The 12,388-nt window shown below is 48.8% G+C and overlaps 1 protein-coding gene across 1 annotated transcript in view; it reads left to right on the forward strand.

The window, feature by feature from the left end:
- WNT7A (Wnt family member 7A) overlaps window positions 1-11,867 on the forward strand; it is a 63,455-nt gene extending 51,588 nt beyond the window's left edge. The window contains exon 5 of the mRNA XM_017896212.1: window positions 10,793-11,867. Within this exon, the coding sequence (XP_017751701.1) occupies window positions 10,793-11,272 (480 nt within the window). The 3' untranslated portion in view covers window positions 11,273-11,867. The remainder of the gene's footprint in view (window positions 1-10,792) is intronic.
- The last annotated feature ends 521 nt before the right edge of the window (window positions 11,868-12,388 follow it).

Here is a 12,388-nt window from a genome sequence, read left to right on the forward strand (position 1 = left end):
GCAATAGGACAGGGGTTCTGGGGTGAGTTGACCTGGGTGTGGGAGAAGGCAGGAGAAAGGATGAAGGGCCGAGGCTTCAACAGCGGGGCTCTCAGGAACTCCAAATGACCTCTGGGGGAAATGGTGACTTCTTTGCATCTCTGCAGCTGCTGCACTGCACAGAAATGGATTTTCACCCCAGGGACATCTGGGAGAGTGTGGACAACCTCAGCCAACCTGCTTCTCTGTGTCCCCATCTTTTCTCTCCGAGATCCCCCTGTGGTGCCTTCATTGGTAGGGAAAACTGAGACTCAGAGAAGGAAAGGGACTTGCCTGCAGGCACACAGCAGCGTACAGACAGAAGCAGGACCTCCATCCGACGGCTCCTTCCGCCCCACAGCGCCATTCTCCCTGCCCTGCCCTTCCAGCCCTGTGCGCGCTTATCCCAGGATCTGCTGCTCAAAATGAGAAAAGTTCCCACAGGCTGGGTGCCAGTTCTGTGAGATACATGGTACCAGGTCTCAAAAAGCCTTCTCCTATTTAATCCCCACTGTTCCCTTTGAGAGGACTTGTTCCTACTTTACAACAAGGGACAAATCTCTTAGGATGCATTAGGTTGCAAGTAACAGAATGCCTTACTATTACCAAAAGTGGTATTGATGATAGGAGTTTTTTTTTTTTTTTTTTCCTGCAAAATAAAAATCTGGATGTGGTTTCTTTCAGAGGCTCAACAGTCTTCTCTTGGGCCCCAGCTCTTTTCATCCTTCCATTCTGCCATTGTCACTTGTCAGCCTCTTAGGTCTTGCCTAATGGCCACAAGATGGCTGCCTAAGCTCCAGGAATCACACTTTTACATCACAGCATCCAAAGATAGAAAGGGAGAAGTTGCTCTTCCGGGTCTCTGTTTTTTTCAGGCGATGTGTTGTGTTTTCGGTCTCCGTGTCCAGAGGTAGGCCAGCAGCAATGAGGAAATGGAGAGCCAGAGAGTGTGCCATGTTCTCTTGGGCCATTTCTGCCATCACCAGCATGTGGTGGCAGGAGTGGGATTTGGATTGAACTTCTTGGGTGACCTGACTCTGCCACAGTGCCTGCCCTTCTGCTTCAGGCTGCCTTTGGCCACATCATGCTTTCCTGAAGACTGATTCTGATTGCCCAGGTCACCGCTCATAACCTGAGGTATAAGTAGTCCATAACTGACCACTCCCTTCAGAGGAACCAGGCTGGCCAACCTCAGAGGGGTTCCAGAGGGGAGGAAGCAGCAGATATTCAGCGAACCCAGAGTCTTGAGCTCCAGCCCTCAAGGTTCTGGCCTTCCAAATACCTTTTTAGGCAAACCAGTCCTTGGCTCCCCAGACCTGCGCCATGCCATGTGTGGCTTAAAACCCATCAACTAGGGGCTGGCTATCTGCTTTACAAAAGGCACCTCCACCACCCAGATGAAAGGATTTCTATTCCAGTTAGGGTACTTTAAGCTGTAATGGATAGAAACCCAACTAAAGCTTGCTTAAGAACAAAGGGTATTCATTAGTTCCTGGAACACAGTGGTCTTGGGTTAATGAATTCAGGTCTGGCTTGATCCAGGGTGCAAATGATATTCCCAGGACCCAGCCTTGCACCCCTTCCTTGCCGCCTCTCTATTTCTCAGCTCTGCTTTCCTAGTTGATGCTATTCTCTGCCCCATGTAGTTGTAAGATGCCTGTCCACAGCTCTGGCCCCTGCATTCCCTCCTGTTCATATCTAGTGGGAGATAACCAGTAGCTCTTGTCTTTTGTGTGTGCAGAATCCCCAGGACTCACTTCAGTTTGGCCCTGACTTGTCTGAGTCACCCATCCTTAGCAATGACTAGTGGGGTTACTTCGGTTTAGGGGAGAGGGAAGGCCTCACTGAGGAGTTACTGTTTGCAAAGCTCCAAGGTCCCACTGGTCTTGCTAGAAAATAAGGCACCAAGATAAAGACGTCAGGTGCTGGGGTCGGGTGGGGCTGGGACAGGCCGCTCTGCGGAGGAGGTGGCACTGTGGAGGGCTGTAGAGGGCTGGGTTGGGCTGGGCCTGCAGAGATGAATGGGGACACATTCCTGGAGTAGGGCAGCGCAGGATCGATCCTGGAGCACCCAGTGCTTTAGGGTGCCTGCCATGAGTGCTGGGGGCAGGGATGACAGTGAGCAGTGTGTTCAATGCTGGGAAGCCTTTGGTTTTTAAAATTGGATGCCCCTCAGAATGCTATGGAGGGTGGCAGACACTTCCAGTCATAGGAACACCATGTGGCATGGACCCTGTGGGAGCCAAAGGTTGCTGTCTGACCTCCCCTCCCAAGAATCCTTCCTTCTTCCAGGAAGTTCACCCCCAGGTCCCCTGGGCAGCCCGAGTGTCTGGGACAGGACCAGAAGCACCAAATTTGATAGTATCTATTTGGCATTATGAATCAAGAAATTTTCTGGAGCCAAGTTTCTCCCCAGTCCCCTCCCAGGCCTGAGAACCCCACCCTGAGTAATTCCGGGCTCTGGGCAGCACCTGGTACATTGTTGGCACTTCCTGGGGACCTGTCAAAAGAGATTGATTTTTCTCCCTCCAGTGGTGCAGAAAATCCTTCCTGCTGCTCCAGACAGGTTTGGGGCATGGCTGGGAGGCAGAGAAGGCTCTGGTTTGCAGCCCCACCCAACCTGGTGCAGGAATCCCCTTTACAGACCTCAGCTGCTGCTTACACACATTCCAGGACAGGGAGCTCATTACCTCACCAGCAATCCTCTTGAGCCCTGGTGAGCCTTGTTGGGGAGGTTGGCCTCTCACTGAGCAGGAATCTACTGCTCTGTGACTCCTGCCATCAACGGGGGTCCCAGCTCTGCCCTCTGGATACACACTCCTTCCTGCTCACTCTGTCCTGGGTCAGGCCTGCAGACCCTGCGGAGTAGTGACTAGGGATCCCAGAAACTACCTTCTCCAGGCTGAGCAGCTCCAGCTCATTCACTGTGGGTCCTCCAGCCCTCTCCTCTAGACATGCTCTGTTTCTTTCCATCTGCTGAGGCACAGTCCAGTTCTGAAAACTGTATAGCAAGACCATCCCCTCCTTTATTGTGGGCATTAGGCCTTAGTTAATATGGCCCCAGAGTGTTGGCTTTTCAGTAGCCTCTTAGCTTATATTGAACTTGTGGTCAATTTCAATCTTTCTCAGTCTCTCCCATACTATGATTTTGCAATCAATTTTTTAGATATCAAAAATTGTAGACGTTCAGCCTTCTGGCTGGTTTCAGCCACTTGTTTTATTCTGTGGAAGGGACTGAAGTCTGCCTGGCACTTCACTCACATTATCCTCTGTAGATGCCTGAGCTAACTGGAGTCAGATTTCAGTAGCACCAAAAGACCCTTCTACTCCCCAGATGCCCCTCTTTCTGGCCACTCACCGTGCCTGAAATGTCCTCATTATGTGCACAACATGTGCTCTTCCTTAAGCCTGCTCCCTCTTCCAGTTCTCTGTCTCTGTTTCCCAATCTGAAATGCCTTTTTCCCATCTCCCTGAGTTTGGCCTATTCTAATTTATCCCTCCTGTCATCTGACTTCAGCTCAGCCCTGGCCTTCTTGGGGGAGGCTTCCTTGAGATGCACACAGGAGCAGGTCCCATGGGTTCAAGTTTCCTTCTCTGTCGCTTTCACTCCTTCATAGCACTTACCAGTGTATGATTAGACTTGGGGGAATTATTAATTCCACAGCTACTTCTGGTTTGGAATCACAAGCTCAGAGGTGGCAAGGATTGCAAACTCAGGGAAGGTGGGGACCAGAAGCTCAGAGAAAACTGGAGCAGCACCTGCTTGTGTCAGTCTTCCTGGGAACTGCCCAGCAGGGGTGACACCAAATAGCACAGAGTAGGTCCTCATTGTAAAACAGGTGCATGAGTGAATGCATACATGGACAGACACGCCCTAGGTCCCGTTCCCCTTGCAAACACGAGGCAGCACCGTTTGCATGCGAGACTCTTCATCAAAGGCTGGGGATTTCAAGGTGAATGACCTGGCCTGGGGCCTGAGGAGTGTGGCCGGTGGGGTTCTCTGGAAGCGGAGGCTGAGATGGAGTTTCAGGTACCAGCTATTTATTGGGAATCTGCATAAAGGGGAAGAGGAGGAGCAGGGTTGGGCAGATGGAGGACTCACACTTGGATGCTGGCCCAGCAAAGCCTTGATGGGGAGTGCTGGACTTGGTCCTGCCCATTATGTTGGACTGCCTCCGGCTAAAATGGCCAGATCTTTATACCCCTGCCTCTCTTGGTCCCCAGATGCAGGGCCCCACACCCTGAAGGATCTGACAGCTGGAGGCTGTGCGCTAATCATTCTCCCAGGCCAGCCGTGTGTTGGAACCCACTCCTATGGGCTGGAAGACCCACTACTAAATATTCAGGGATTTGTCAGTTGTTAAACTGTTGGTAGCTTAAAGTCAGCCATGGTGGGAACATTTAATTTATTCCTCAGAAATTGGGAAGCACCACATAACAGGGCTTTTTGTTGTTGTTGTTTTTTTTTTTTTTTTTTTTTGAGAGCCAATTTGAGCAGCATACCACTACTTGTAGCTATGAAGCAAGTCCTCCCTTGGAGGGCAATTGGCCTGGGGAATGCTGACATATAGGTAGATCATCACAGTGCTAAGGAGACAAGGACTCTAATAGCACAGGCCAGCCATGGAAACCATGAGGGAGGCACTGTCTATCCTGACAATCAGGGAAGGCTTTGTGAGGAGGTGACTTTTTTCCTGACATGGCAGAATAATCAAACACTACAAAAGATAATCCCATGAAAAGTAAGACTCCCATTTGTCCACCTGGTCCCCTGGCACTGGTGTCCTCCACAGAGACAGCCGCTCTTACCAATTCCCCTCATATAATTCCAGAAATACCCTGTGCTCTTACAAGCATACGTGTATGAGTCTTGTTTCTCATACAAACAAGCTCCCACGCTGCAAGCCTTTCTGCACCTTGCTTTGCTCTCTTAACCATGGACCTTGCAGTGTCCTTGGTTAGTGAGTAAGAGCCATCTCATTCTCTTTAGCAGCTATAGGGCTTTCCAGCTCATAGGTGTGCCGTAATTTACATAACCAGTCCCCACTGGTGGATCTTCAGATTCTTTTGGCCTTTGGATATTTCAGATAAGGTCTCTGTGAGGCTCTTTGACATTTTGCACAAGCACAAGCCTCCCCGCAGGGTACATATTCAGTAGGGGAATTATTGGGCCATCGTCTGTAATGGTGGTAAAGATTGGCCTTCCAGATAAGGAACAGCAGGTGCAGGGCCGAGAGGCATGGAAGGGGTGAGGTTGCTCAAGCGGAGGCGGCTGCTGTGGAGACAGCATGGGCCTGGAGGCCAGGAGGGTGGGGCTCAGCTCGGGCCTGCCACAGAGGAGCCAGGTGTATCCACTGTGGTCATGGCTGGATGCCACAGGCACATTCAGACTGGGAAATTAAGGAGAGTTTAGAAAGAGACCACTGTCCAATGACCGATGGATGCGTGGACAAAATGTGGCATACCTGTACCATGGAATGTTATTCAGCCATGAAAAGGAAAAGAATTCTAACACATGCTACAACATGCACAGACCCTGAAAACTTTATGCTCAGGGAAGGAAGCTGGAGACAGAAAATGCCACATACTCTGTGATTCCATTTATAGAATAGATCTGTCTAGAACAGACAGATCTACAAAGACAGCAGGTAGATTAGTGGCTGCCTGGGACTGGGAAAAGGGGAAATGGGGAATGACTGCAATGGGTATGGGATTTCTTTTGGGGGGGAACTAAAATGTTCCAGAATTAGATTGTAATGATAATTGTACAACTCTGAATATACTAAAAACCGCTGAATTGTACACTTTTGATAGGTGAATTGTATGGTATGTGAATTGTACTGCAGTAAAGCTGTTTTAAAAAAGAAAGAGTTTGCTAACAAAAGAGGACAAAAGTAAAGGAACCCAAAGAGTTGGTGCAGCACCCTGGGGCTGGCTACCCTGGGGAGCGGTTACTCCTTAGGCCTGAAGACAGGGAAGGCTGAACTGCTAGAATCCAGGGGCTGTAGAGAGAGGACTTCGCAGCAAGAGCTGTGACCTGTGATAGGGGTGTGCAGACATCCTGAAGGGCCCAGCAGGGGGCAAGCAGGGGAAATAACTCCCAGAACTTTTCTCCTGCCCTCTGATTTCCTGCCAGTGCCTTCCACTGGCCAAACCACCTGGAAGGGCCTACTGAGGACACACACCAGATTCACAGATTTACTTCCTTATTTATTTTTCTCATGTATTGTGAAATCTCAGCATCACAAGATGGCAAAATGGCAAACTCTAGCAGTTTCATGCAGCTGGTCTTTAACCTTTAACCCAATGGTGCAGCCACCAATATAAAATACTGACATTCTGCCAGCTGCTCCAAGCCCCTTGATTGTCCCCCACCTTTGCCATGGCTTTACCTTGAGTCCTCTCGACTTCACCTATATTCAGCAATGGAGGGTTGATACCTGGCTAGCCTAGCAGGGCCTGTGGGACCCTGAACATTCAACTGACAATTGCTCAGACCTGGGGCATACTGCTTGTGGAGTGATTTGAATGCACCCCCTTGGTGAATTACCTTCAGTCGTTTTCTGCACACCTGCTGTATGCCAGTCACTGGGAAGCTGCATGGAGCCGTGTCATCTTAGAGCCTGAGCCTGAAAGCCCTCACACCTCCTGACACTGAAGCACAGAGCCCAGGCTCTTCAAGTAGGGAAGGGAGCTCAGAAGTCTCCTCAGGCAGCTCAGAAGCCTGGCCTCAAGCAGTAGGGTGCAAAGAGTGCAGCTTTGTCCCTCACACACTTCCTCTGATGTTGTCCCCTGCCTCAGAGAGAGGGCTGGGTGCCTGTCTGGTGGCCAGCCCTGTCCAGGCAGCTGTGATTATGCCTGGCTTAATGTGGACATAATGCAGTCACTGCAGCTCTCAAAATGCAGAGTATGCAGGGCTAGCGGGCTGGATGCCACCTGATCAGGGCCCATTCAATACCACCATGGCGTCAGGCCATCAATGGCCTCAGAGGAACAGGGAGGCCACATTCAGGGGTCCAAGAGGGGCAGGAGGAGCAGCGACCCCCATCCAGGACACTAGTAGCCCTCAGTATCACAGATGTGGAAATACATGAAAGCCTTGGTATTGCTTTCCCATGAAAACCTTCCAGGGTCTTCCCGTCGCCTTTTTAAAGAAAACCACTTTACTGAGGTATAATTCACATGCCATACAGTGTCACCACTTAAAGTAAGCAATTCAATGGTTTTTAATATATATTCGCAGATATGTGCAACCATCTACACAATCAATTTTACATTATTTTCATCATCTCATAAAGAAATCTGTACACATTAGCTGCCACTCCCCATTTCCCTTCTTCTCTGCAACCACTAATCTCCCATGTGTCATTATGGATCTGCCTATTCTAGGCATTGCATGTAAATGGAATCACATGATATGTGGCCTTTTGCATCTGGCTACTTTCACTTAGCATATAATGTTTTCAAGGCTCATCCACATTGTAGCATGTGTCAGTACTTCATTCCTTTTTATGGCTGAATAATATTCCATTGTATACCTCATTTTGCTTATCTGTTAATAGTTAAGGGAGTTATTCCTCTCACTTTTCAGCTGTTATGAATAATACTGCTATGAGTAATCATGTACTCATTTTATTGTGGACATGTTTTCATTTCTCTTGGGCATACACCTAGGGGTGGAATTGTTGAGTCACACATTCTGTGTCTAACATTCTGAGGAGCTGCCAGACTGTTTTCCAGAGTGGCTGCCTCATTTCAGATGCCCGCCAGCAGTGCAGGAGGGTTCTGATGGCTCCATACCCTTGCCGACACTTGTTATTGTCTTAGCCTCCTAGTGAGTGTAAAAGAGCATGTTGTTGTGGTTTTGATTTGCCTTTTCTTGGGGACCAGTGCTACTAAACATCTTCTCATGTGCTTGTTGGCCATTGATTGTATCCATTGCATTTTTATAAATTGAGATATTGCTTATGTGAAAAAGGTACACAGAGCATCCCTGTTCACTTAAAAGAATAGTTACAAAGCATGATCCATGTAACCATAACCCCTATCAAGGAGCAGAATATTGCCAGGACCCCCAGAAGACCGCTGGGTGCCCCTGGCCAACCACAGCCCCTCCCTGCCCTGGGAATAACCTTGTCTTGATATTGGTGGATGGGCTCCTAAACAATACAATCCACTTTTGTCTGCCTTTGACCTTGATCCAAATGAAATCACTCTGTGGAAATCATTTCTGGCTTGCTTCTGTCCCTCCACACTGTGTTTCTGAGTTAGTCCCTGTCAGTGTGGCTTGTTAGAGCTGTTCATTGTCATTGCCTTATTGTGTTCCATTGAAATGCACATGCTGTGGTTTATCCACTCACTGTGGATGGTCATCTGGATGGTGCCCAGGTCAGAGCGATTATGAACATTGCTGTGTGGACATTCTTGAACCTGTTTCCTTTGCACACACAGTGTGATTCTCTAGGGTATGTGTCTTGGAAATTGAAGGTCTGAGTCATAGACATGTGTATCCTCAGCCTTACTAGATACTGGAAAACGGGTTTCTAACATACATGTACCACCTCTGCATGCCTCCAGCAGTGCCTGAGTGCTCCAGGTGCTCCATATGCTCGCCAACACTCAGTATTGTCAGAATCCATTTTGAGCATCCCCCAGGTATCTCTATGTCAAAGCCTCCAGCTCAACTGGGCCTGAGTGCATCAGAAACACCTGCCTAACTCTGCCCCCAATTGTGTCATCACACCTCCAAGCCTTTGCTCTTTCTCCTACTTCTTAAGCCAAGGCAGAAAGGCAGGCTGGAGACCTGGGAACTATCCCCTCACTGACAATCAAAAGGGATATCTGTGTTGTTTTGGGGACACAGATCTGTGGGACGTAGCCTGCATTTGAACGGGCTGCTCATCCAGCATAGGCTGCGTGTGTGGGGGTCCTGCGAGAGTGCTGCCTACAGGAGGTACTCTGTGATGCCAGGTGTTCTAGAACCAGAGCCTTCAACCCGCCAGTCCTGTTCCTGAACACTCTGGATGGAGGGATCACTGGCTTTTTTGATTGCAGATACTGAGGTTGAAATGTGATAGCTCTCCCTCCCTGGTGGTTCTATTGACCAAACACTGATCACCTCTCCTGGAAGCAGAGCTCTTAGGGCTAGGAGGACCCTGAACATGAACCCAATCCTCAGAGACAGGGACTTAATCTTGTCACCTGGGTATCCCCAGCATCCTGAACAGGCTCAGGGCCAGAGGCAAGACTAGTGAGTGTTTTTTGCATGTCTGATTCCGTTCCAGCACCCTAATTTTCTCAGAAAAGATGGAATTGTCTTCACTATATGTTAGAGTTAAGGAAACTGAGACCCAGAGAAGAAGCGTCACATGGGAACTAAGTGGCCAGCAGACACTCAGTTCACCCCTCAACTCCAAGCCCCTTGCCTCAGAATGTCTCACAGGCCAGCTCTGAGACTTAGTTGAACCTCAAGGTTTTTTTCTGTAAAAAGTAGTCAATCATACTAGCTTCACAGAATTAATAAGATGCCATACATAAAAGCATGGGCCCAGTGTGTGTGCAGGGGGTTAATAAATGTCTACCCACTTACCCCTTCCTCCATTCATTCTTTCATGATATAACAGGCAAAAGCAATTTGACAATCTGAATGAACGATAATAAAAATGCTCACACACGGTGACCGAGCAACTGTGCCCACCGGGAAATCTCCATCTCTGTGCCTGGTACACAGCAGGAGCTCAATTCGTGTCTTAGGATGGAGGAGGAAGGAAGAGAAGCTTTAGTCCCAAAGATATTTCTTTATAGTTGAAAAAGGAAGAAAGGGGTGGAGGAAGGAAGGAAGGAAGAAAAGTGAGAGAAAGAAATAAAAACAATTGTTTAAAGTACCCTGAAAATAACCTGAATATGCTGTACTCTGGGTGCTGGGTAAAATGTTGCCTTCTCTTGTTGCTGGGCTATTCTAAAACAAAGGTAAGCAAAATATGGCTCATGGCCCAACTCTAGTCCACTATCTTTGTAGGTGAATAAAGTTTAAATGAAAAGCATCTGCTATTCAATTCTTGAACTTCATATAAATGGAATCATAAAGTATGTCCTCTTTGGTGTCCAACTTCTTTCACTCAACGTTACCTCTTTTTTTTTTTCTTTTTTTTAGACGGAGTCTCGCTCTGTCACCCAGGCTGGAGTGCAGTGGTGTGATCTCGACTTACTGCAAGCTTCGCCTCCCAGGTTCACACCATTCTCCTGCCTCAGCCTCCCAAGTAGCTGGGACTACAGGCTCCCGCCACCATGCTTGGCTAATTTTTTTTTTTTTTTTTTTTTTTAGTAAAGACGGGGTTTCACTGTGTTAGCCAGGATGGTCTCCATCTCCTGACCTCATGATCCACCCGCCTCGGCCTCCCAAAGTGCTGGGATTACAGGCGTGAGCCACCGCACCCGGCCAACGTTAGCTCTGAAAGATCCATTCTTTGTGCATGTGTGAGCAATTCATTCTTTCTCCTTGCTGTGTAGTAGTTCATTGTATGAGTATAATTAGGCACTATCATTATCCCCATTCTACACATGGGGAAACTACTGCACAGAGGGCTGAAGTGGCTTGCACAGCACAAAGGCTGGAGTGAGAGGGTCTGGAATCCAGGTCTGAGTTTCCTACACCAGAAAGAAAAAACTAAAGCCAGACCCAGATAGGTGGGGCAGGGGTAGGGGGAGCTGGGGCCTGCATTTGGCCTTGGCGTGCAGTGACCTGTGCTGTGCTCTTCCCCACCCTCCCCTGCAGATCCTGGAGGAGAACATGAAGCTGGAATGTAAGTGCCACGGCGTGTCAGGCTCGTGCACCACCAAGACGTGCTGGACCACACTGCCACAGTTTCGGGAGCTGGGCTACGTGCTCAAGGACAAGTACAACGAGGCCGTTCACGTGGAGCCTGTGCGTGCCAGCCGCAACAAGAGGCCCACCTTCCTGAAGATCAAGAAGCCACTGTCATACCGCAAGCCCATGGACACAGACCTGGTGTACATCGAGAAGTCGCCCAACTACTGCGAGGAGGACCCGGTGACTGGCAGTGTGGGCACCCAGGGCCGCGCCTGCAACAAGACGGCCCCCCAGGCCAGTGGCTGTGACCTCATGTGCTGTGGGCGTGGCTACAACACCCACCAGTACGCCCGCGTGTGGCAGTGCAACTGTAAGTTCCACTGGTGCTGCTATGTCAAGTGCAACACGTGCAGCGAGCGCACGGAGATGTACACGTGCAAGTGAGCCCCGTGTGCACACCACCCTCCCACTGCAAGTCAGATTGCTGGGAGGACCGGACCGTTTCCAAGCTGCGGGCTCCCTGGCAGGTCACTGCCTGGATCCTCACAGGGAACCGCAGGAATGCTGAGCTTGTCTTTTCTGCTGAGGAGGGTACTTTTCCTGGGTTTCCTGCAGGCATCTGTGGGGGAAAAAAAAATCTCTCAGAACCCTCAACTATTCTGTTCCACACCCAATGCTGCTCCACCCTCCCCCAGACACAGCCCAGGTCCCTCCGTGGCTGGAGCGAAGCCTTTTGCAGCAGAAACTCTGGACCCCTGGGCCTCATCATAGCAATATTTAACAGTTTATTCTGATAAAAATAATATTAATTTATTTAATTAAAAAGAATTCTTCCACCTCGTCGGGATCCGTTTTCTGCAATCAAAGTGAACTGCTTGCTTTCCTAGCGGGATGATTTTGTTGCTAGGACAAGGAGCCATGTAGAAGTGTACATAACTATTCTTTATGCAGATATTTCTACTAGTTGATTTTGCAAGTACCCCCCTTGCAGCACTAGATGTTTAAGTACAAGAGCAGATATCCTTTATACATATATAGATACACACACACACACACACACACATATATATATATATTTTTTTTTTCTGTTTGCTGCTACTTATCCAGAAATTTAAGCTGGTCCACATTTGGAGATGTTTTTTCCAGAGTATGTTTCCCATCCTTTTGCCCTCCCCTGTTCAAACTTCACCATTAGAAAAATCCAGTTTGGAATATATAGAGAGAGGAAAAATAATAATAAATTCCCAGCAGTTTCCATCTTTCAGAAAGTGAGCCACCGGATAAGAGAGAATATTTTGTAAGAGACTATTTTTATATGAATATTTTATTTATATCGAGTCCGCTGTATCATTCCACAGCCTGTGCTTCTTCTTAATTCTGGTACTCACTTTGGAGTAAGGAGGGGCGATGCCTGGTTGTGGGGTCAGGCCCCACGAGGCCCCTTGCACAGCTGGATTCTTGAGTTCTGTTTGCCAAGTGGGCACAAGATGCCCCTGGATGCCTGGGGTTGAGGCGTCATCTCATCCATGTTAGCTGGGAAAGAAAGCAAATTCCCAGCCT

This window comes from Rhinopithecus bieti, unplaced genomic scaffold (assembly GCF_001698545.2).
Source record: "Rhinopithecus bieti isolate Rb0 unplaced genomic scaffold, ASM169854v2 scaffold_26131, whole genome shotgun sequence".
In the NCBI taxonomy this organism is placed as follows: domain Eukaryota; kingdom Metazoa; phylum Chordata; class Mammalia; order Primates; family Cercopithecidae; genus Rhinopithecus; species Rhinopithecus bieti.